We start from the raw sequence: 27,254 nt of genomic DNA, 5'->3' as shown, positions 1-27,254 counted from the left end.
TAGATTTAAAATAAAAACTCAAATATTTGTATTACAGTTATGTTGAAAAAAAATTGAATTCGCTAATATTACCGCAAAAACCCAAAAATCGCTAAAAATTAAACTTTTTAGGCGTCGCGACGCCAAAGAAACCGTGATATCAAAACAAATTTTTGTGTCAGCTTCTAGAGCCTTGTCAACTACAAGGTGTTTATAAATGTTTCTAGCATCAAGCATGGCTTTGGAATTCCTGTCGTACACTATTGTGCCGCTTTGTTTTTATAGTGAATATAACTATCAGGAAAATTATTTATGATGTTACTTAGTTCAATGACGTTTTAGTTACGGTTTTGTGTTCAAGTTTTTGATTTTTATGTTTTAAACCACAACTAGAACAGTTTATTTCTCAAAACTTACTTTGCTTCATGTTTGAGGTTAACTGCAAATGTTAGTTGACAAATCGGAACCCACATTTGTGATAAGCAGCAAATTTCTTTGACATTTCATAGTCACCCTTGATGCTAGAAACATTTATAAACACCTTGTATAAGCGTATGCAAATTTTCAAAATTTTATCTTTAAAATTAAAGACGATTTTAGGGGTGGGCACAAGTGTTGCCGGACCCTGTATAAAAGAACTCAAAGTAGGAAATTTTGTTTTTTAGGATTTGGCAGAACTAATTAGTCTGACTGTCACTTGTTTCCTGTCAAGTTCTTGGTCAATTTGGATTTTACGATTCGTGTTTAATAAATTGCTGCGTGAACAAAAAATGTATCAATATAATTGAATTGTCCTTTGCGGCCAACAATAATTGTACCTAAATATAATAGATGTGAATACTGGCTGTGAGGTTAGGTTACGTTAAGTCAAAATTCAGTGATAGTGATACTCAATAAAGTCAAATTTTAAAATGAATTTGAAAATCAAGTGGCAAGTGGTGGTTACAAAACCATTACCAATCGTGTAAAACGAAAAGTCTTAGAATTGGGAAATTAAAAATTTTTATTAAAAGAATTCGAAAAAATACTATAAAGGACTTGTTTTATAATGGCATTGGTGCACTCGTCCCACCGGGAACACCGGAAACTCGTGCACCAAATTGGCCATTATAAAACACGTTTTTTAATATACTATTTCCTTGCGAAAGTTTCAAATGTTAGAAGAAGAAAATAGAATTTTTAGAATTTTTTTTACATTGGAACAACCGGAAATTGCCATCTTTTCTTAGAAAATTCTGTAACTTTGTGAATTTTGATCCTAAAACTGTAAAAATTAGTGGAGTTATTACTTAGTACCTGCTCAATACTCTTGCTAAAGTTAAAAATTTTAAAACAAGAAATAGAATTTTTAGATTTTTTTTTCTTCAAACGATCAAAACTTTCAATTATGTTATTGTAAAGTCTGTAATTTTGTGAATTTTCATTCTAAAACATTAAGAAGTGGTGGATTTCTTACTTAGGATTTGTTTATTTACCTTGCTAAAGTTTCAACTTTTAGGACAAGAAATAGAATTTTTAGATTTTTTGCACGATAGAACAATTTTGCTTAGTTACCGCGCCTGCTGTTGGAACAGTAAGTTGAGTTTACTGGTTACCAAGATAAACAAAACGGTAAGTAAAAATTTAAAAATAGTCATTAAAAATGAACGATTTATATCCATTCTCAGACCGAAATTATGACTTTTCAGGAATTTTTGAAGCACAATTAATGTCAATTATTTGTAACATTTTTAGTTTTATAAAAATAATCGAAATTTGTCTATCGTGCAAAAAATATTATAAGCATCACGAACGTTAAGGACTATACCGATCTCAGACAATAATTGGAGTCGTCGCTGCGCTCCTCCTCCAAACAATTGTCTTCGATCGGTAAAGTGTCCTTACCGTTCTTAATACTTAATATACTATTTTTTAGAACAACAAAAAATTGGCACCGTTTTATCTGTAGTAAAAATCGCGTTGACAAAATTTGATGTTGTTTATAATTTCTGAAATAATAATAAATTAATTTAAATGCGCAAGAGAAAGCCAATTCAATAGATAAGTTTTTTGTGCATCGCGTTTTTGCGGACAAGTTTTTGCCTACGAAAATGTGCATTGAGAAACACTTATAAACTTATTATTTATAAACTACCAGAAAAGTGATGTCTGCCTTTAACAACAATTTATTGCAAAAAATTAAACAATGCTAGAATATAAAGATTCCTTCAGAGTTTGATATAAGTAAGGTACAATTTTCATAATAAATATTTTTGCGATTGAAATCACCACTGATAAGATATTTGCAAAGATTAGTTTTCTTTGACAATTACCATGGCGTAACTTCTTTAGCAGCACACCTATTGATATGGACTTTTGATATTTTGTTTAGAACGTCCACACAAAAAATCAGCCTTATGGGAATTATTTCCAGCTTTGGAAATTTTTGTGCCTATTTTGCCTGGAAAAATTCGGTTGTCGCGGAGGGTATTGATTGTATCAACAATACAATTATTATTCTTGCGGTGCGCTTAGATGTCGCATTGCCGTTCACCACATCACTTGCCGTTCCTAGTTTTCATGTTGTTCATTTTCTCTTTGTCTAAGTCATAAAGCGAACATCACGTTTCATCTCGGCGATAAGTTTCTCGCAAAACACGAGATTATTATCGGTTGTCTGTACAAAAGCACGTTGTTCAGATTTCCATATTGTAAATAAACTTCCACAATACCAACTAATGAAAACGTGTAATGCTTTCTCCACAAAATCTAAAATGTCACCCCAAATCACTTTATTGATAAGAGATCATTACGGAAAGGAGCATCTTGCGAGTTTGGCACCCACGATTTTTACATTCCCTAAACATGTATAACATATTCCTTCGGGAGCCGTTCTAGGAAATGACGTGCACACGGAAGTCGAGTGAAATGGCGGACGTAAAATGTGTCAAGAATAAAAATTATCATAACGGTTATTCGACATGAAACGACGCGAAATCCATCCGATGGGAGGGCCATTACGGCTCTGATATGCTACAATTTACAACAATTTGAATTGTTGTGACGCACAATCCATTCGATAAAAGGTAATTTCGGAATTACTGCTTTTTTCAAGCGGTAATATCTCCTTTCGCCGATTATTTTTTCGCATGTTTTCAGGCCACAAATTAGTCTTGGAAAAAATATGAAATTGACCTCATATGACTAACGTCATTTGTAACAGTCCAATTACACTGGTCGATGTAGTAATGGGCAAATACAGCGTCATGTTGTTGACAGAGTGGCTTGTAGGCACAATTTTAAGTGATTACTTGGGGATCAATATTATAGATAAGTAAGTACAAAGGAACCTAATTTGGGTTGCGATGGGGGTTCAAGTCAGTACCTAATTTGTCATCTCATTGTCGCTCCCAAACCAAGCAAAAATAGATGAAAATTAAATGTAGATTTTATTTCAACAGATTTTTTTCTTTACGGTTTTCCAAAATTCTTACGCTTATAGTTGACCAAGCTCTATAAGCTGACAACAAATTTGATGTTTATCACCGATAGTTTTGGCGTCGCGACAATTACTCACAAATTCAATTTTTTTTAACATAACTGTGAAACAAATATTTGGGTTTTCATTTTAAATCTAATGCAAATTGTGTTTAAAATTTGCGAAAAAAACACGCTGATTTATCAAGTTAGTTTTCAGAGTTATGACGGCGCAGTAGCAAACTACGTTTACACCAAAATTTCAAAAATCACTTTATTCAGTCGTATGAAAGTCAATTTTTATTAACTCGAGCATGTTGCACTTTATGGGCAACAGAAATTGTTAATTAACATTGAGAAAGCGACGATTTTACCAAGTAAGACATTTGTTACAATCTAAAGCGAACCAAAGGATTGATGACATTTGTGACACAAAATGTTGACAGTTGAATGTAAACGTAGTTCCCAATTTTGATGTAATAAAATTGGAAACTAAACAGCAATTTTTTCTCAAATTTTGAATACAATTAGCATTAAATCTGAAATGACAACTGAAATATTTTTATCACAATTTTATTGAAAAAAAAAATTAAATTGGCGGTTGATTTCACAAACTCTCACAATTAGCTAAAAACTACATTTTTCAGGCGTCGCGACCCCAAGACTATCGGTGATCAAAAACAAATGTTTGCGTCAGCTTCTAGAGCTTTGTCAACTATGCAACTATGCAAATTTTTAAAATTTTATCTTTAACACTAAAGACAATTTTGGGGGTGGACACAAGTGTTGCTTGACATTGAAGATTTTTATACAGGGTGTTTTTGAAGTACACTATCAAACAAAACACGGTAATTGGTGAAGACAAGTAGAATCAATTGACAAAAAATGTTGTAAGTAGAAGTCTTTTCGTTTTCGAGATAAAATTAATCAAATATTTAATCAAAATTTCCAGTTCGCCACTGGATTAAAGAATTTGGTCTTGATTGCTTAGCAACAATTTAAGGTTTGTTCTTTTAGGTGGATATTTTTATCAGTGGTGTTCCAAGTAAGTGGTTAAAGGTGTTTCCTTTTATATCATTAAAAAAATTAAAAAATAGTCAATTGAGTTCCTTAAGGCTGCGAACGACCGTGTTTAATTTTTTATAGTGTATTTTAAAAACACTCTGTATTGTTAAGTGTCAAACTTGTATGTAAAGACGGTGATGAAGCCTAAAATGTAACATTATGGAAATAATCAAGACAGTGTCTTTGCCTATTAAACTACTCAATCTTATACAGGGTGTTATGGAAATGAGTACACAAAACTAAACTGGTAAGAGAACTCACCATATGCAACAACTTTTTTTAATAAAAAAAATTCCAAAATGCTTTCGTTTTCGAATTAAAAATCAATGAAAATTTGCTGTGAAAACCGTTACCCGCCTATGCGACAAAAACCATTGCTTTATAAAAACGAGTGGTTACATCAGGATCATGAAAAAAAAACAGTAATAAATTCACAAAAATCCAATTAAACAAGAGTGCCGAATTTGTTTATAAAAATTGCTTAAAATGCCGTCTTTTACTGTTAATGCATGCCTGAATACTCAGGGCCATTGAAGTTGGTGTTCTCACAATTATCGCTAGGTTTTGGCGAATTGCTTCAGCCTCAACATTCACACGTTCACTTAATTTTTCCACTGAATTCACGGGGTTCGCGTACACCAACTCTTTCTATGGATTTAAGTCAGGCGAACGAGGGGGCCACAACACTGGTTTATTTCTACCTATCCACTTGTTTTCAAAGTGCACATGTAGCCATTACACCATATCCATGTTGGTATAAACCATTTGGTACCACCTTTTGCACTTTAAGAACGCTCTGATAACTTTGACACTGTGAAAATTCACAACAAACTGAGCGTTTTTAATTAAATTACAGCTGATCAGTCGTTTTTATGACAAAAAGTTGTGATAAGGTTGAAGTCAAAAAACCTCCTCGTTGCGGAAATGAATGTGAATTTGTTTAGAGATATCGAACGGTTGGCCAAATTAAGAGCGGAAAAATCAAAATGCGTTTATGAAAAAAATGATCTAGAAAAGTTGATCTTGATGCGTTCTAACCGGTTAAATTTTGTGTATTTTATTTCATAACCTGTTATGATTTTGAATAAAATTTTTGTAAATTCCCAAAATGTTTTACTTTATGTTAAACTTAATAGTTCTAAACACCACCGCAAATTAGTTTAGAATGGTCATTAAAGTGTTTTACAAGCGGACTGATAACGCAGATTTTTTTAGGCTTTTTTGTTCTTTAATTTTATAGCAATTCAATGGTAAGTGGGCGACTCGTCAAAATATAGGGGGAAAAATTAATTTAAAAACATGCGATTTAAAAAAAAAATATTAAGAAAAGTTGTTGCAAATGGTGAGTTCTCTTACCAGTTTAGTTTTGTGTACTCATTTCCATAACACCCTGTATTCTAACATGGTAGTTAGAACTACATGTTTATTTAAAGACATTGGATAGTTAAGATAAATTTTTCAACGACATGTAGTAATTGCAGAGATTTATCTCGCTCAAATCCGATGAAAATAACGCTTAAATGTGAGACGTCAATAAGGATATACATTTATTTATTCTGTTTCTTCCAGGACCTTCAGAAACTAATGAAGCTCCTGGAGAAAATATACACGAAGAAATTCAATCTGAAGAAGATTAATTTCATTTAATGTTAGAAAACCTTCTGGATTTGACTTTTTTGATGTATCCTGTTATAAAAAAAAATGCTCAAGTACCTTATTTTGAAGATGCTTTGAAACAGAGACAATTTCTTGTAAATTTCAAAAGAATCATTTTATCTTAAAAACGGCCAGTCCTACAAAAATTACACAGCTCAACAAAATAGCTATTTGTGTACCAAGGCCTAAAAGTGGTTTTTTTTGGCCGAGCCAAAATTAAAAAAATTTAATGGCCGAGGCGCTAACCGAGGCCAGAAAGAAGGCGAGGGCAAAATGTTACTTTTTGGCCGTGTTACACACATGCTTTTTAGGCGACATCATTATATTTACAAGTTAATTAATTTTTATTTATGATTTATTGATTTAATCAATTATAACAACTGAATAATTGTAAATATTTATAAATCCTTCAGAAAAGTTCATATTTTCCTTATTTACATTTGCAGTTTCAGCACGTGTAGCTTCACAATTTGTATGAATTAGGTTTAATGTGTTTTTTAATGTTGTTGCAGGAACACTGCTAGACATGTTCATTTTCAATAATTCAACACGTCTTTGTTGCACTTTACAGCAGTTTGTCGATTTGATTTTACCCAAATAATTATAAAATTGAGGGTAATATCGGTATCTTGACCTAATATGCAAAACTATGGATAGATGGCGCCACCATAGATCGGCCGAAAATGTTTGCGGCCAGAAAAGACTCACTTTTAGGCCGCTTTTAAGGCCTAAAAATTTCATTTTCAGTTTAAGTCGCCTAAAAAATATATTTTTTTGTTGCCCTGAATATCTCTGCGGATTTCTATGTTTTCAAGACTAGTCTTTCGAATATATTCTTGAAAGTACTGAATTGACTCTGGTTTTTATGATTTTGGCGTATTTTATATTTTTAATAATTTAGATTTTAAGTCGGCTCTTCAGAACACAAATTATAATAAAGTGTTTATTATCATGTTAAAATTCGCTTTGTGCACGCCACGTGACCAACAAAAGTTAGAATACTTCATGATTTTCAGTAAATATGGACATAAAGACACTTTCTCTAGTCATCTAGATCGATTTTCTGAGAATCTAAGAAATTATAGTGAAGAACAAGAAAAGAGTTCCCACTATTCTAAAAGTGATGAAAGAATGATATCAGGGTAGATAGAATCGTCACTTGATGGCAGATTACTGCTGATCTTTAAAAAGAAATTGTTTAAAAAAATATATAAAAAACGCGCTTGTAAAATGCGTTTTATTAAAGTTTAAACATAAGTTTTATTCTTTTTTTTTCTTTTTTGACTTCTATGTACAATAATTAACCACTCAAACGAAACAATTTTTAATAACTTCCAAAAAAAAAGATATTTGAGAATATACTTGTTATTTCTTTCTCAATTTTACCGATTTTTAGTAAAATATGAAAATCAAGATTGGAAAAAATCAGAGCCAATCTTTCATAGTTTCGTGAATTGTTGGCATAGAAGTATTCAAAACCACTCTTACATCAAGGGCTACAAAATCATCGTTGACCAGTGTTTATATATATTTTTTTAGTTGCAAATTTTATGAGGTACAATTTTTATAATAGATGTTTTTGCCGTTAAAAACTTTTTTAGCACCTATCGATGAGGACTTTAACCAATTAGTTTAGAACAATAAAATGAAGGTTCGACAAAAAATCAACCTTATGCAAATTTGCTAATCTACCCACACTGAACACCTTTTAGACATGTTCCGGAAGACGTCTTTTAAACAAACAATATCGATTTCCCACATTAACATTTTCATCGAGTCCGACAACAAAAAGCCGTTAATGCCGACACAGAGTCGAGTTTTTATGCGATGGTAATCGTTCGACCCTCTCCGAAGGATCTGCGGAAGGTCTTTTTAGCTTCTAGTTTTTATCAGCTCTGCCAAGTCTGCTAAGTATTCATTTATCATTGCAACAGCCTAAGTTTTATAGTAATGGGCCCTTGTACTTTATATGCTGTTAGTTTGACTTTTGTTTAAAACTGATAAAGTTACGTCGTATATTTCATTTTGAGAAGTCAAGAAAAATATACGGCCCTGGGCGACCCCAACCCGAAAACTATAATGCGAGCTTCTTATCGCGAGCTCTGCTGAAATGTATGTTGTTGTATAAATCAGACGACAATGATTTACGTTGGGAAAAGTTAAAAGAAAAGATTTGGAGTTTCTTTCTAATATAATCGCTCTTTATTAGGAAATCAATTTTTAAGAGGAGGATTACAAATGTGCATTACATGGAAGATTCCAGCTGGACAACATTTCCAATCGCCGGCACAGTCGTAATCTTCTGAACATGTTTGGTAATGGAAAAAGGGTAGAGGGATCACTGGAATAAACCAAGGACAAGCTCCATATTTGATGGTAGGTTTGGTGGCAGTTTCAATGGTTGTGGTCACTGTTGAAGCGGTTTGGGAAGTTTGCGACGATGCTGAAGTTTCACTTTTTGATGGTTCTATCAATGGACGAGTTGAAGATTGAGTACTTTGAGTTGTTGGCGTCATTTCAGATGAAGTGTCAAATGAAGTTTTAGATGAAGTTTTAATTGCAGTTTCAGATGAAGTTTCCGCTGAAGCTTCAGATAAAGTTTCTGATGAAGTTTTAATTGCAGTTTTAGATGAACTTTCAAATGAAGTTTTAATTACAGTTTCAGATGAAGATTCGGGTAAAGTTTCAGATGAAGTTTCTGATGAGGTTTTAATTGCAGTTTCAGATGAACTTTCAGATGAAGTTTTAGGTGAAGTTATAATTGCAGTTTCAGATGAAGATTCGGGTAAAGTTTGAGATGAAGTTTCTGATGAAGTTTTAATTGCAATTTCAGATGAAGTTTCAGACGAGGTTTCAGGTGAACTTGCTTCGTTTTGTTGATCTACAATAAGAACTCCAGGTTTTCTAGTTTTAGAAGTACTCAGTAAATCCGTACTTTCATCTAAAACTGAAGATTCCGTGGTCTTCAAACCCTCTGGTTTTTTAGTACTTTCAATTCGTGTCCTACCGTAAGAAATATCCAACGTTTCTTCAGATTCAGTCGATATTGACTGTTTCCAGGTCCCAGAAGTTTCCGGCGTACTTGTAATTTCAGTTGATGGTGAAATTTTTGGCGCATTTGTAATTTCAACTGAAGGTGAAGTTTCCGAAGGACTTGTCATTTCAGTTTCCGGCGCATTTGTGTTTTCAGTTGGTACAACTGTAGTCACCGGTTTCGGCCTTTTCGTACAAACAACTGGTTTTAACATTTGCTTGGTCTTTGGAATTTTCACTCTTTCCGTTCTTCCAGCTGGACAATCACCCGTTAGTAAAAGTTCTTCGTTTTCAGGATTTTTCAGCATATTCATGCGCCCAGTTGGTGATAAAAATTCCCTCCGTTCAAAATTGTTCATTATTTCTTTTTCTGCAGTTTGGTCGTTGAACTGATTGGTATTGAGCTTGTAGCCGATTGCACACACGGCCCAACTTAACACTACAAGACCTTTGAGACTCATCGTTGAATAAAACTGCAAAACTAAAGTTTTGTGGGGTTTTATACATTTAAATGCAGTTTTAGTGCTTGTTTTGTGTCTGCATTTTAGTGGTTTAGTGTCATAAATTGTTTAATTACTAAAAAAAGTGTCACGAACGACACGACTGCGTGTGCTATAAAAATAATAGTTTGATTTTGTAATTTTTCCTAAAACGTGTGTTTTAATACGTTTTTTTATTACAAAGCTGTAATTTCAATACAGTATGTGTCTATAGTTCTAGTTTCTTCAAAAATGACGAATTTCTTTGATTAGGGGTTTGTCTTTAGTATACGAGATTACAGTGAGATTTAAAAAATATATATATTTTAAGAATATAACTAAATTATTATTGTCAAAAATCGTAGAAAGCCGTTTTGCTATTTTGATTTGTAAATCACACTTTTTTGTTTTAAAAATAAAAAATCATAAAATTTCTGTTTTTTGATCTACAATTTTGAAATTTGCTAGACTTAATTTATGACTCAATAATAGTAACTTTTTCAAATTTTATAGCAATAGCACTAAAATTGTCAAAATTACGAATTTTGGTAAAAAATATTAGAAATTTTTGCTTCGACTTAGAGATGAGAATTTCTATAATGTGCGTCTTTTGCTCTACATTTTTGAAATTTATTGGAGGTAATATACGAAAAATAGTAATTTCCCCAAATTTTAAAGTTATAGCACTAAAATTACCAAAATTACAAATTTTATTGAAGGATGTCAAAAATTTGGCTTGGTTTTCAAAACTACAATATGTAAAATTTTTCATTTGGTCTACAGTTTTAAAATTTAGTGGAGTTAATACACGACCCAAAAATAATAATTTCCTTAAATTTCATAGCTGTAGCAGTAAAATACCCAAAATTGCGAATTTTAATGAAGAAAGGCCAAAATTTTGTTTAATTTCCAAAATTAAAGTTTCTAAAATTTGGGTCTTTTGGTCTACAGTTTTAAAATGTAATAGAGTTAATACGCGACTTAAAAATAGTAATTTTCCAAAATTTCATAACCGTAGCACCAAAATACCTAAAATTACGAACTTTAATGAAGGATGCCGGAAATTTTTGTTTGGCACCAAAATAAAAAATTCTAAAATTTAGTCTTTTGCTCCACAATTTTGCAATTTGGTGGAATTAATAAACGATTTAAAAATAGTAACTTCCCTATATTTTATAGCTATAGCACTAAAATTACCAAAATTACGAATTTTATTGAAGGATGGCGAAAATTTTGCTTGGTTTCCAAAATAAAATTTTCTAAAATTTGTGTCTTTTGCTCTATGATTTTGTAATTTAGTGGAGTTAATACAGGACCCAAAAATAGTATTTTCCTCAAATTTCATAGCTGTAGCAGTGAAATATCCAAACTTGCAAATTTTAGTGAAGGAAGACCAAAATTTAGCTTGATTTCCAAAATTAAAATTACTAAAATTTGTGTCTTTTGGTCTACAGTTTCGAAATTTAGTAGAGTTAATACCCGACTTAAAATTAGTAATTTTCCTAAATTTCATGGCTGCAGCACTAAAATACCTAAAATTACGAATTTTAGTGAAGGTTGTTGGAAATTTTTGCTTGTCACCAAAATAAAAATTTCTAAAATTTGTATTTTTGCTCTACAATTTTGCAATTTGGTGAAATTAATAAACGATTTGAAAATAGTAACTTCCTTAAATTTCATAGTTGTAGCACTAAAATTACTAGAATTACGAATTTTAATAGTGGCGACAATTTTGCTTGGTTTCCAAAATTAAAATTTCTAATCAAAATTTGTGTCTTTTGGTTTACAGTGTTAAAATTTAGTGAAGTTAATACACGATTTTTATAACTGTAAATTTTATAACTGTAGCACTAAAACACCCAAATTAAGAATTTTAGGTAAGAATGTCGGAAATTTTTGCTTGACCACCAAAGTCAAAATTTCTAAAATTTGTGTTTTTTACTCTATAATTCTGTAATTTGGTGGAGTTAAAACACGACTTGAAAATAGTAACGTCACCAAATTTCATGGCAATAGCACTAAAATTTCCAAAATTACGAATTTTATTAAGTGGTGTTGGAAGTTTTTGCTTCGTCTTAGAGATGAAAATTTCTAAAATCTTGTTTCTGTTGAACCAACAAATTTTTCCTTTGCGGTTTTCCAAAATTTGAGCTCAGTTTTGAGAGATTATTAATTTTGTTTTTAAAAGTAGTGTTTGCATCATGCACAAAAAATGTAAACATTGCCAGCTAGTCGGCAAGCCGCAGCCACATCAAAAAAACTGATATCGTTTTTGTCGATTTAAACTCGATTTCATCAATTATTTTAGTTGTGATTTTGCCAGTTTCGGGAATAGATGGTTGTTTTACGGGAATTGAGAGTTTGAATCTCAAAAAATTGTTAATTTTTTAAACGTTGAGTTAACCGACATGGTGTGTTGATTGACAGACTAAAATGCTGCTTGAGCTTAAAAATTTTTGAGACGTGCAGTGTTGTGAAAATAATGGTGGCCATTTTGAATATTTTCTTTAATTCCATTCATGGACTGGTGAAGTTTTATCAACACGAAAAAGGTAGGATTTCTTGATTTTCTTAGTCAAATTTAATTCGTTTTACTTATTTTCGGTTCCAAATTAATCCATAAATTTGTCATAAAAACGGCACGTGTCTAAAAAAATTGTTGTTACCTATAATTCCCGAAATAATAATAAATTAATTTACACGCGCAAAGGAAAGTGAATTAATTTTTTTGGCCACAGTCTTTTTTAAGACAAAATTTGTGTCTCTTAAAACTTCACAAAATTTTTGGAAAATACTTGAGATTTTTTTAGAGAATTTTTAACTACTTTTTTTTTTAGGATCCGTGGAGTTTTTCCGCGACTTTCGAGACTGTATAACATGGTCGGTTCATTATAATAATTAAATTTGTGTCTCTAAATTTTCTTTGAAAGAAAATAATTCGTTGGAAAAGTTGATTTCCTTTGTTCTTACTCATGAAATAGTCAAAACGAAAATATTTTTAAACCACATGTGTAGTATACAAAGTATAATTTCATGCAAAAATAACTCCACTAAATATGGAAGAATGTCATATAGACGATGTTGGTATTTCTGGAATAATGCAGATATTAAACAAATTTTCTAAATATCTCTCAATTAAAATGTGTCTAGTTGTGTTCGAGTTTTAGAAGTCTAATTAAAACAGTTTTCAGTAGCACCATATTGCGTTGCATTTCGATATATTTTTGTTGGTCGAAACTAATAAATTACCAAACTGTCATTGCGAGTTTTGTATTTTTAATTTAAATTAATGTAATTGTGTGATTTCATATCAAGAGCGTCAATTATTAAAGAACTGAAATAATAAAATTGCATAATTTAAATGTAACTTTCGTAATTGGATTGTTTCGAGTGCCGCAAATAATGCATTAAAACTTTTTAATAAAATTATCGGCCGGTGAAATCGATATAAAAACTTCGTACCTCCCGAACATTTTACGTAATTTATTCAGGATTTATCCTGTAATGATTTCGGGAGGCAGATCTTCGCATTGTTCTCTTTAGACCGTGGATTTCTTTTATCAAATTTATTATCTGAAAACTTAGTCTCTCCCTCCGTCCTTTTCAATTTCATTCTTAAATATAGGTCCATATTTGGCGTGAAATTGGATGAAAATTCGTCCTCATATACAGAGTTTTTCTTACGAGGGTCCCTTTGACAAACTTTTGAAAAAACACGCATTTTTTAAGAACCTGTGTCGTTCGTATCGAATTCGTTTAATTGCGCAAATAAAAGTGTTGAAGATTGCTCGGACACGCGAAAGCAAACATTTCCAAGCGAAGAGCAAAAAGGAACAAGAACTAACAGTAAAATGCACTTAAAGTTTCAATGGCGTCTGATTTAATACAATGCAAAACGAATACCCTCAAGGCTCGAGCGTATGCGCGTGTGTGTTCTGATTTATTGCAGTTCGCCCCCAGGGAGAGGTTAAGTCGGTTTCCATTTCTTGTTGTCAAGATATTTTATTGCCACTGTTTTATACTGCAAACTCTGCTTAAGTGATTTCGTTCGGTTGTTTAAACGCCGGGAATTACGCGATTTAGGAGGAGTTGCAAAATTTGTTATTTTAACTTTTGAGAAACGAAGAGGGCTTGTAATGTTTGCTTAAACGCCGGAAGGATTGCTAAACATTCGTTCGATGAGGAAATTATTCTAATTCTAGAGCCGAATTTTTGTTTTATTAAACGGAACTAAAACTTTCCGAGTGAATCCTGTCAACATTTATCGCATTATTGCATTTTTCTCCGACCTTCGTCTCGTCTTTCTTTAAGGATTTAATAAAAAATTGAAAGCATTAAAACTTCCTGTTAACGAAGAAATTTTATACGCAAAATGGAGAGCACATTGTGAAAAGTTATTTAATATTCCAAAGTATCGGCAAAGTAATTTCATCTCGTTATATCCGAGTACTTTTACCAAACAAGTACAAACAGAATAACATTAGGCTCACTCCATTACCTTGAAATTGGAAGAGAATAAGGTGCATCCCTAACCGCAAGTTAGCTTGCTTCCATTATTTATCAAATTAATTGCATTTGTGTTTCACCAATTAGTTTCAATCAAACTTGATCCGGCAATTTTAATCTGGAACGAGTTCGTGACTGGAATTTAACCCAGAAAAGGTAATCAGGACGTCTGACGTTAACATCTGTGTTATCATCTACCCAATGGGCGGTTTTCGACTATAATTACATTAGTTTTTGAAGGGAAAAATTTGTTCTAAAATTATGGAATTTAGAACACACAGTCAATGTCTCAAAAGCTACAATTCCATCAAATTTCATTGCGACCACTTCATAACTGTCAAAGTTACTGGATTTAATAAGCAGAAACTTTTAAATTTAGAGATTGTTCCGGAAAAAAAATCCTAGAAGTCGCACTTTTTGTTCTAAAATTTTGTTACTTACAATGTGTCAATTGAAACAAATTCAGCAAATTTAATTACTTAAACTTTAAAACTGCTGGAACTACAGAATTAAATATGTTGCAAGTTTTGAGTTTTGAGTTTGTTTTTAATTTTTTTTTTAGACTTCTTACTTTTTGCACTAAAATTCTGTAATTTTGAACACATATTAAATGTCTCCAAGGAAACAAATGCACGAAATTCCATTGCAATAACTTCATAACTGCAAAAGTTGCAGAATTTAATACAGAGAAACTCAAAAGGAAACTTTTAAATTTATATATTTTTCCGGAAAAAAAATTGAAGTTTCACTTTTTGTTCTAAAATTCTGTAATTAAAAGCACTTACCTTTAAAGAAACAAACCCAACAAATTTCAAGGTTTTAACTTTAAAACTGTCAGAATCATGGAATTTAATAATTTTAAATATGTTCTTGAAATAGAAAATTCAAGAATTCTTACTTTCTATTTTAAAATTTTGTAGGTTTGAACAGATATTAAATGTATTCAAAGGAACAAATTCACCAAATTTTATTGTTGTAACTTCATAACTAGCAAAGTCACAGAATTTAATAAGTAGAAACTTTAGAATTTAGAGATTTTTCCGGAAATAAAAGTCTTAAAATTTTGTACCTTTTTCATTTATGAAGTTACAATTTGATGAAATTGTTCCGTAGGAAACATTTAGTATGTGTTCTAAACTTCAGAATTTTAGAACAAAAAATGAGGATTTTAGAATTTTTTATTTCACGATCAAACTCAAAACTCAAAAGTCTTACATTTTAAATTGAGTGACTCCGGCTGTTATGAAGTGATAGCAATGGAATTTTGTTCCTTGGAGACAGTTAATATGTGTTCTAAATTTTAGAAAAAAAATTGAGGATTTTAGAATTTTGTATTTCGCAAACAAACTTAAAATTCAAAAAGCTCGCAAAATAAATTTAGTAACTCTGGCAGTTATGAAGGGATAGCACTGAAATTTGGTGAATTCGTTCCTTTGAAGACATTTAATATGTTTTATTAACTACAGAATTTCAGAACTAAAAATAAAAATTTTAGAATTTTTTATTTCATAAACATACTCAAAATCCAAAAATCTCTCATTTAAACGTTTGTAACTTTGACAGTTATGAAGTTATAGCCATGGAATTTGGCGAATTTGTTTCTTTAGAAACACGTAATGTGTGTTTTAAACTACAGAATTTTAAAACCAAAAATAAGTATTTTAGAATTTTTTTTCATGGACAGGTCAACATTTAAAAATTTCGCATATTAAATTTTATAACTCCGGCAGATATAAAGTGACAGCAATGAAATTTGGTGAATTCGTTTCTTTGGAGACACTAAATATGTGTTCTAAATTACACAATTTTAGAACAAAAAATGAAGATTTTAGAATTTTTTATTTCACAAACTAAATAAAATAAAAAAATAAAAAATAATAAATTTTTTCTTTATAGACATTTAGTAGAAATTACAGTATTTTAAAACAAAAACTGAGAATTTTAGAATTTTTTTTTAGAACTGTTTCTAAATTGGTAGAATAGATTTGGTAGAATTTGTTCCTTTGGCAACATTTAATTAGTGTTCTGAAAAACAAAATTGTAAAACAAAAACAGAGAACTTAGAATGTTTTTTCGAACAATCGAGAAAGGAATGAGACGCATGCGAGGGCGCAGCTTTCAGAAAAAACCGAAAAACTAAAAGTCAAGTTCATGTTTACCCGTCTGGTATTAAAATAGAACTCCATATTTTCTCCCTTTAGGGTACCTAGACACGAACCAAATAAAAACCTAAACCAATTTTTGTCCCTGTACTTTAGATAAAAAACTTGAAAGCTCGTATTTAATAATTCACCAACGATCGCTCATTCAGATCCCACTCAAAATTATCAATAAAAAATCGCAAATGTGTTTCCATTTCCATATTTTATCCGGTTTATATTTATAGAGAATCTATCCCACCTTGCTCCATTACCAATTTAGATTTCGGTGGAGGCGCCGGGTCATTTATCATATCGCTGCATCTGGTAACTCTTAGCTTTTATGGTTTTCTAACAAATAAATATTATAATTTATCGCAGCGACGCCTATAAAACTTCAAATTGCTTCGGAGTTTTTAATCACCAATAATACTCAATATAGGACATCATCAGACTTTATTGCCTCTATAAAATGGTCAGTTATTGCATTCCGTAAGTGCCCAAGATACAATCTATGCACTTTTCGCACGAATAAGTTGTTTTTATGGAAATACACACATGGTACTATTAAAACGGGTTTTATAACACACGTTATGTTATGCAACTCACTTGTTTGCTGGGGTTCTTCCAACATCCAATAAAAGATGCAGGCGCCCCATTTAGAAAGATTCGTTTATGTCTCCCTCTTTAAAACCGATACGGAGAAAGGTCTTGTTGTGCCATTACATAAATATAAGTAGCGAACGAACAGTAAATAGCGAACTTTTTCTCGAAGAGACTAGACTATTACACGAGTGGCCGCCTACGGAAGAGAATTATGGAGGGAAAGCAGAACTTTTTCCAACCCTGTGCAGCTGACGAGATGGTTTCGGGGTTCACTCCCTCTAAATTACACAGTCGCAAGACGTACGGCTGCGGTTGTTGTACGTATATTGCGGGCTTGGATTAAGCAACTCGGAGCATAATAGACACCGTTTTTCACACATTTAAATTGGGGCGACTTGCATTTTTCGGGAATTATTTCTAAATGTTTTAAGCCCGGGCTGCGACGCGCTGAAATTATTGCCCAAATTACCGGAAAGCGAAAAAATTAGAGACAGTTTTACTGGGAGTCAAACTGGTGTTTTTTCGGGAAAAGTCTGCGCATTTTTCCACATAAAACCGCGTCCTTCAAACCCAATAGCTCCATGGAAATTGTGAATTGTTCCGTTCATTTGCAAAAAATGATCAGGTTTAAAAACTGAAAATAATTGTTTCGCAAATTAATTCGTAAAAAATTATTCTGTAAACAACAAACCATTTTCCGGTACATAAAACCGAAAATAATTTACAATTTAGCGTTAATAATACTGTTAAAAATTCAACATTTCCGTTTTTCGAGTCGACAAAAACAAATTCGAGGAAAATAAACAAACGTTCGACTTTACTTATTGCGAGAAAAAATTTACACTGACATAACAGCCGGCAGCATCTTCAATATTGATACAAAATCCTGTAAGCTGAACACCTGCTCCATTTTTCGTCTCTTTCTCTTACAATCCGCGAAAATTATGGTCTTTTTGTATATCATTTGCAATCGATGTGTTTCGCTCGTCGTACGTAATAACACTATTAATGCGCAGTTTTTTGTCGCTAATTCAGTTATTTGTCGACCAATGAAATTTTTAAACGCAGATTTAGACTTTGCGTGAAATTCTGCGTGAAATGAATATGATTTGATGTAATTTGTCCCACAAATAAGCGCGATATCGCTATCAATTGATTTTAGAAGCGTCTTGTTTAAGAATTTTTGTAGCCACGAAAACGTCGCTAAATCTGTTTGTGTTCTGTGCCAATTTACTGAGCACTTTAAAATCTATAAGTGAACCAAATTTGAGGTCTATACGTCAAATGTTGTAAGTAAAAACAAAAAATTCGTTTCGAGAACGAACTCAAAATTCGAAAGTTTCTATCAAATTCTGAAACTTCGGCAATTTTAAAGCTAAAGTGATGAAATTTTGTGGAGTTATTTTTTTGAAAATATCCATCATGTGATCTAAATTACAAAATTTTAGATCTATACGTTCGAATTTTGGAAATTTTTCATTTGTAGGACGAACTCACAACTCAGTTTTTGGCTAAAAAATTCTGTAAATTTGACAATTTCGATGCTAAAGCAATAATTTGGCAAAACTGTTTATTACAGGCTGCTTATTAAGTGTCATAAATTACAAATTTTTAGAGCAAGAGGTACAATTTTTAGAAATTTTTCATTTTTAGGAAGAACTCAAAATTATTTTTTTTTTATAAAATTTTCTAAATTCGACAATTTCGACGCTAAAGCAATGAAAATTGGTGGAAATAGTTATTAAGAGTCGTTTATGAAGTATTCTAAATTACACACTATTAGAACTATACGTACGAATTTTGGAAATTTTTCATTTGTAGGACGAACCCAAAATCCAACTTTTGTATAAAAAGTTTCGGAAATTCGAGAATTTAGACGCTAAGAGAAAAAACATTGAAAGAATTGTTTGTTAAAGACTGCTTATTAAGTGTCATAAATTACAGAATTTTAGAACAACAATTAAAACTATAGAAATTTTTGTTTCAAAAACAATCTCAAAACGGCAAACTTTAAATTTTCTACTATTTAATTCTGTAACTTTGGCATTTATGAAGTGATGGCAATGAAATTTAGCGAGTTTTTTCTTCGAAATTGTCGAAACTACCGAATTTTATAAAATCTTTTCAATCGTTTTAGATTTTTTTACTTCGGGTTTCGGTACCCTAAAGACCAAAATACGAAGTTTTATTTTAATCCCAAACGGGTAGACTTGACTTTTGGTCCAACGCCAGTTTTTCGTTTTTTCCGAAAGGAGCGCTGATTTTTCATTTCCGCCCTCGCTTGCGCCTAATCCCTTTTTCGATTGTTCTCTCCTCCGCACACATCCTAAAATTTTAATCGGTCATTTGCATGATAGACCGTTGCGAGGGATTTCCGCATGGATTTTTAAATACATCCTATAAATATAGCTTGTTTTTTTACCTTGTATTTTCCAAGGTTGCTCACTGTGCAAGAAAGTGTAGCTTCTCTTCCCACCGGAGTCGTTAAATTATGTATAGGAGCTAAAAACTCGGGTTCATCTGATATCCTTGCAGTAGACCAGTCCTCTGAAATAAACATGGAATAAATTACATTATCACTTTATGGCAACAACGTAAATTTTATTAATTATAAATAATGTGCATGCGCGGTATTTTACGAGAAAAATTGACGCACGCCACCTGACACGGAACTTTCATTTCCCACTAGTTTCGAGAATTGCCGTTTTGTACGGCTCGTTTTCCATAATACGATGTGATAATATGTTTGATAATATGAACACGTAAGTGCACACGTTGGATTCAAGCGGAACATGTTTGTACAAACGATCAAAGATACGCATGGTTTGGCATGTGCACACATCCATATTTGGAATTTATTGTAAATTGATGCCGAAGGAACATTTCATTAGGTAAATAGAGAGCCATTTCACGACGAAATTGGTAAATATTGACGAATAATAATGGAATTGGGAAAAATACACCATTTGCCTCCATAAAAGTTTAATTTATTCAGTCACAAAAATTGGAAGCTTCAATCAATTTAATTAGTTAAATGAATGGTGAAAATTTTATCCACATTTTAAGATAATGTTGTGAACGAGTGCAATTTGATACTTTATTGTAACCCATTCCATTCCTAAAATTTCTAAAATTTGTATTTTTTTTTGTTCTACAATTTTGAAATTTTGTAGATTTAATTCACGACTCAAAAAAGATAAATTCTTCGAATTTTATGATTGTAGCACTAAAATTATCAAAATTACGAATTTTTAGTAAATGATCTTAAACATTTTTGGTTGGTCGTGAAAACAAAAATTCCTAAAATTTGTATTTTTTGCTCTAGACTTTTAAAATTTTGTAGAGTTAATTCATGACTAAAAAGAGATAAATTGTTCAAATTTCACAGTTGTAACACCTAAATTATCAAAATTACGCATTTTTAGTATACCTATGATCTTAAAAAAATTCTGATTTTTGTATTTTTTTTCTACAATTTTGAAATTTTGTAAAGATAATTTATGATTCTGAAGTGGTAAATTGTCCAAATTTCATGATTGTAGCACTTAAAGTGTCAAAATTACGAATTTTAGTAAAGAATCTCAAAAAATTTTGGTTGCTCTAAAACCGAAAATTCTTAAAATTGGTGCCTTTCCCTCTACAATTTTGTAATTTATTAGAGACAATAAATGACTTCAAAATATTTTTTTCTTCAATTCTCATAACTCTAGCACTAAAATTATCAAAATTACGAATTTTACTACTACGAGTATGATAAATGATAAGTAGAGAATTGGTAAATATTGACGAATAATAATGGAATTGGGAAAAATACACCACTTGCCTCCATGAAAGTTTAATTTATTCAGTCACAAAAATTGGAAGCTTCAAACAATTTAATTAGTTAAATGAGTGGTGAAAATTTTATCCACATTTTAAGATAATATTGTGAACGAGAGATTTTTTTGTGCAATTTGATACTTTATTGTAACCCATTCCATTCCTAAAATTTCTAAAATTTGTATTTATTTTGTTCTACAATTTTGAAATTTTGTAGAGTTAATTCATGACTCAAAAAAGATAAATTGTCCAAATTTTATGATTGAAGCACTAAAATTATCAAAATTACGAATTTTTAGTAAATGATCTTAAACATTTTTGGTTGGTCGTGAAAACAAAAATTCCTAAAATTTGTATTTTTTTGCTCTAGACTTTTAAAATTTTGTAGAGTTAATTCATGACTAAAAAGAGATAAATTGTTCAAATTTCACAGTTGTAACACCTAAATTATCAAAATTACGCATTTTTAGTATACCTATGATCTTAAAAAATTTCTGATATTTGTATTTTTTTTCTACAATTTTGAAATTTTGTAAAGATAATTCATGATTCTGAAGTGGTAAATTGTGCAAATTTCATGATTGTAGCCCTTAAAGTGTCAAAATTACAAATTTTAGTAAAGAATCTCAAAAAATTTTGGTTGCTCTAAAATCGAAAATTCCTAAAATTGGTGCCTTTCCCTCTACAATTTTGTAATTTAATAGAGACAATAAATGACTTCAAAATATTTTTTTCTTCAATTCTCATAACTGTAGCACTAAAATTATAAAAATTACGAATTTTACTACTACGAGTATGATAAATGATAAGTAGAAAGTTGGTAAATATTGACGAATAATAATGGAATTGGGAAAAATACACCATTTGCCTCCATGAAAGTTTAATTTAGTCAGTCACAAAAATTGGAAGCTTCAAACAATTTAATTAGTTAAATGAATGGTGAAAATTTTATCCACATTTTAAGATAATATTGTGAACGAGAGATTTTTTTGTGCAATTTGATACTTTATTGTAACCCATTCCATTCCTGAAATTTCTAAAATTTGTATTTTTTTTGTTCTACAATTTTGAAATTTTGTAGATTTAATTCATGACTCAAAAAAGATAAATTGTTCAAATTTTATGATTGTAGCACTAAAATTATCAAAATTACGAATTTTTAGTAAATGATCTTAAACATTTTTGGTTGGTCGTGAAAACAAAAATTCCTAAAATTTGTATTTTTTGCTCTAGACATTTAAAATTTTGTAGAGTTAATTCATGACTAAAAAGAGATAAATTTCACAATTGTAACACCTAAATTATCAAAATTACGCATTTTTAGTATACCTATGATCTTAAAAAATTTCTAATATTTGTATGTTTTTTCTACAATTTTGAAATTTTGTAAAGATAATTCATGATTCTGAAGTGGTAAATTGTGCAAATTTCATGATTGTAGCCCTTAAAGTGTCAAAATTACGAATTTTAGTAAAGAATCTCAAAAAATTTTGGTTGTTCTAAAACCGAAAATTTCTAAAATTGGTGCCTTTCCCTCTACAATTTTGTAATTTATTAGAGACAATAAATGGCTTCAAAATATTTTTTTCAATTCTCATAACTCTAGCACTAAAATTATCAAAATTACGAGTTTTACTACTACGAGTATAATAAATGATAAGTAGAGAATTGGTAAATATTGACGAATAATAATGGAATTGGGAAAAATACACCATTTGCCTCCATGAAAGTTTAATTTATTCAGTCACAAAAATTGGAAGCTTCAAACAATTTAATTAGTTAAATGAGTGGTGAAAATTTTATCCACATTTTAAGATAATATTGTGAACGAGAGATTTTTTTGTGCAATTTGATACTTTATTGTAACCCATTCCATTCCTAAAATTTCTAAAATTTGTATTTTTTTTGTTCTACAATTTTGAAATTTTGTAGATTTAATTCATGACTCAAAAAAGATAAATTGTTCAAATTTTATGATTGTAGCACTAAAATTATCAAAATTAAGAATTTTTAGTAAATGATCTTAAACATTTTTGGTTGGTCGTGGAAACAAAAATTCCTAAAATTTGTATTTTTTGCTCTAGACTTTTAAAATTTTGTAGAGTTAATTCATGACTAAAAAGAGATAAACTTTTCAAATTTCACAGTTGTAACACCTAAATTATCAAAATTACGCATTTTTAGTATACCTATGATCTTAAAAAATTTCTGATATTTGTATTTTTTTTCTACAATTTTGAAATTTTGTAAAGATAATTCATGATTCTGAAGTGGTAAATTGTGCAAATTTCATGATTGTAGCCCTTAAAGTGTCAAAATTACGAATTTTAGTAAAGAATCTCAAAAAATTTTGGTTGCTCTAAAACCGAAAATTCCTAAAATTGGTGCGTTTCCCTCTACAATTTTGTAATTTATTAGAGACAATAAATGGCTTCAAAATATTTTTTTCTTCAATTCTCATAACTCTAGCACTAAAATTATCAAAATTACGAATTTTACTACTACGAGTATGATAAATGATAAGTAGAGAGTTGGTAAATATTGACGAATAATAATGGAATCGGGAAAAATACACCATTTGCCTCCATGAAAGTTTAATATATTCAGTCACAAAAATTGGAAGCTTCAAAGAATTATTAGTTAAATGAGTGGTGAAAATTTTATCCACATTTTAAAATTATATTGTGGACGTGAGATTTTATTGTGCAATTTGATACTTTATTGTAACCCATTCCATTCCTAAAATTTCTAAAATTTGTATTTTTTTTGTTCTACAATTTTGAAATTTTGTAGATTTAATTCATGACTCAAAAATTGTTCAAATTTTATGATTGTAGCACTAAAATTATCAAAATTACGAATTTTTAGTAAATGATCTTAAACATTTTTGGTTGGTCGTGAAAACAAAAATTCCTAAAATTTGTATTTTTTGCTCTAGACTTTTAAAATTTTGTAGAGTTAATTCATGACTAAAAAGAGATAAATTTCACAATTGTAACACCTAAATTATCAAAATTACGCATTTTTAGTATACCTATGATCTTAAAAAATTTCTGATATTTGTATGTTTTTTCTACAATTTTGAAATTTTGTAAAGATAATTCATGATTCTGAAGTGGTAAATTGTGCAAATTTCATGATTGTAGCCCTTAAAGTGTCAAAATTACGAATTTTAGTAAAGAATCTCAAAAAATTTTGGTATGCTCTAAAACCGAAAATTCCTAAAATTGGTGCCTTTCCCTCTACAATTTTGTAATTTATTAGAGACAATAAATGACTTCAAAATATTTTTTTCTTCAATTCTCATAACTGTAGCACTAAAATTATCAAAATTACGAATTTTACTACTACGAGTATGATAAATGATAAGTAGAGAGTTGGTAAATATTGACGAATAATAATGGAATTGGAAAAAATACACCACTTGCCTCCATGAAAGTTAAATTTATTTAGTCACAAAAATTGGAAGCTTCAAAGAATTTAATTAGTTAAATGAGTGGTGAAAATTTTATCCACATTTTAAAATAATATTGTGGACGTGAGATTTTTTGTGCAATCTGAAACTTTATTGGAACCCATTCCATTTTCTCGCCTTTACTCAAACAAAGGCCGCCGCCGCCTCCACAGCCGCCAAAAACAATGTAATAAGAGAGTTTATAGATAAACCTCATACGACGTGCCTGATAATCCATCGCTTTGTCAAACTAGAAGTCTTCAGTGTTGTGTGAGCGGCGAAACCACAATGTTTTGTCTGCATTTTACATTTCTCTTGTTATGTTATTTAAATAAACACGCGCGAAGAACTTTCCGTCAGACAGACAATAAAAACATTTCAACAGTTTGTATTATTCCCGCCGAAATGTAAACAGTTTTGGAAGGCACGGACTTGGATAATCCATCTGGCGTAATTGCAGCGGGAAAAATCCGGGCTTTTATTATCAGGGACATAATTCAAATCAGTCCGGCGTCGAATTCATGGATTGTAAAAGATATTTAGTCCTTTTGGTGCGAGGGAGCTTTATGTCGCACTCCCTTGGAGCGGATCAGTTCAGGAAAGCTCTCGAAAGTTTGACATTGGCTTTTTATGATCCCCACAGATGTGTTATTGGTAATATTACACTTCATTTACTTTTTGTGCGTCACTGCTTCTGATTTGCACACATTTCCCGGATTCTACATCAACGCCGCGTTATTGTTGCGACGGATAATAAAAGTGAAACATGACAAGGCAAGAAAGAGTTGAAGGGTTTTATCGCACTTGTTATCGATTGTTTTACATAATACATCATGTTCGTTTCTTTGTTTTCGTGGCACGAAACCGGGAAACATCTTACATTGTTTCCTTTTTTGTTTATCTTTACAAAGACAAAGTTTGCCATTGTCAATATTTCGACAAACTTTCCACGTACAAGCCATAAATTTTGCTAAAAATACCGAACTTCCAAGGAGATTCGCAATTGTCAAAAGTGAGTCTTGTTCTCAGGGTCGTTCATTAATTTAACTGAACAAGTTGTTGCCAATCCATTTTTATTCCTAATCTAATTCATGCAAACATCATAAAACGCCCGAAATGTGTTCTTTGACCAACAGCGGGTATTTTGCGAATCTTACAATTCAAGTTGGACATCTTTAGCAAAATTTACATCCTTTTTGAAAAGTGATGGTCTGATGGTAATAAGAGGGAATTAAAACATTCATTTTTAAGAGCAAGCAAAATTTCGGACACTTGCCATTAAAATTCGCAATTTTGATAATTTTAGTGCTACAGTTATGAAATTTGGACAATTTAATTCTTTTGAGTCACGAATTAACTCTACAAAATTTCAAAATTGTAGAAAAAAAAATTTTTTATAAATTTTTATATTTTCGGTCAACCAAAAATTTTACAGATCCTTTACTAAAATTCGTAATTTTGACAATTTTAGTACTACAGTTATGAAATTTTACAATACATTCCTTTTAAGTCATCACTTAACTTTACAAAATTTGAAAATTGTAGAAAAAAATAAAAAATTTTGAAATTTTTGTTTCTACGACCATCCAAAAATTTTTGAGATCTTTTACTAAAATTCGTAATTTTCATAATTTTTGTGCTACATTTATGAAATTTAAACAATTTATCCCTTTTGAGTAATAAATTAACTCTACAAAATTTCAAAATTGTAGAGAAAGGGATACTAATTTTAGAAATTTTTATTTTTACGACCAATCAAAAATTTTTGAGATTATTTACTAAAATTTGTAATTCTGATAATTTTAGTGCTACAATTATGAAATGAAATTTCAAAATTGTGGGAAGAAATATAAAAATTTGAGAATTTTTATTTTCACAACCAACTAAAAAATTTTGAGATCTCTTACTAAAATTCGTAAGTTTGACATTTTTAGTGCTACAGCCATACAATTTAGACAATTTGTCTCTTTTAAGTCATGAATTAACTGCACAAACTTTCAAAATTGTAGAGAAAAAAATACAGATATTAAAAATTTTTATTTTTACGACAAATTAAAAATGTTTGAGATTTTACACTCAAATTTGTAATTTTGATAATTTTTGTGTTACAGTGATGAAATTTAGATAAATTAACCCCTTTCAGTTATAAATTAACTCTACAAAATTTCAAAATTGTAGAGAAAAGGATACTAATTTTAGAAATTTTTATTTTTACGACCAATCAAAAATTTTTGAGATTATTTACTAAAATTTGTAATTCTGATAATTTTAGTGCTACAATTATGAAATTTGGACAATTTATCTCTTTTGACTCCTGAATGAACTCTCCAAAATTTCAAAATTGTAGAAAGAAATATAAAAAATTGAGAATTTTTATTTTCACAACCAACTAAAAAATTTTGAGATCTCTTACTAAAATTCGTAAGTTTGACATTTTTAGTGCTACAGTCATACAATTTAGACAATTTGTCTCTTTTAAGTCATGAATTAACTGCACAAACTTTCAAAATTGTAGAGAGAAAAATACAGATATTAGAAATTTTTATTTTTACGACAAATTAAAAATGTTTGAGATTTTACACTCAAATTTGTAATTTTGATAATTTTTGTGTTACAGTGATGAAATTTAGATAAATTAACCCCTTTCAGTTATAAATTAACTCTACAAAATTTCAAAATTGTAGAGAAAGGGATACAAATTTTAGAAATTTTTATTTTTACGAATAATCAAAAATTTTTGAGATTATTTACTAAAATTTGTAATTCTGATAATTTTAGTGCTACAATTATGAAATTTCGACAATTTATCTCTTTTGACTCCTGAATGAACTCTCCAAAATTTCAAAATTGTAGAAAGAAATATAAAAAATTGAGAATTTTTATTTTCACAACCAACTAAAAAATTTTGAGATCTCTTACTAAAATTCGTAAGTTTGACATTTTTAGTGCTACAGTCATACAATTTAGACAATTTGTCTCTTTTAAGTCATGAATTAACTGCACAAACTTTCAAAATTGTAGAGAGAAAAATACAGATATCAGAAATTTTTATTTTTACGACAA

General features: G+C 30.3%; 1 protein-coding gene across 1 annotated transcript in view; it reads right to left on the bottom strand.

The window, feature by feature from the left end:
- Positions 1 to 27,254, bottom strand: part of LOC148173367 (lachesin-like) — a 176,341-nt gene that overhangs the window by 76,244 nt on the left and 72,843 nt on the right. Inside the window, exon 2 of the mRNA XM_088039130.1 lies at positions 19,341 to 19,465. Coding sequence (XP_087895256.1) covers positions 19,341 to 19,465 — 125 coding nt within the window. The remainder of the gene's footprint in view (positions 1 to 19,340; positions 19,466 to 27,254) is intronic.

Source organism: Gnatocerus cornutus, chromosome 6 (assembly GCF_029298725.1).
Source record: "Gnatocerus cornutus isolate USDA-ARS CGAHR chromosome 6, icGnaCorn1.1, whole genome shotgun sequence".
Classification (NCBI taxonomy): domain Eukaryota; kingdom Metazoa; phylum Arthropoda; class Insecta; order Coleoptera; family Tenebrionidae; genus Gnatocerus; species Gnatocerus cornutus.
Note: the sequence above shows the minus strand (reverse complement) of the source record. Positions and strands in the feature narration are given on the sequence as shown.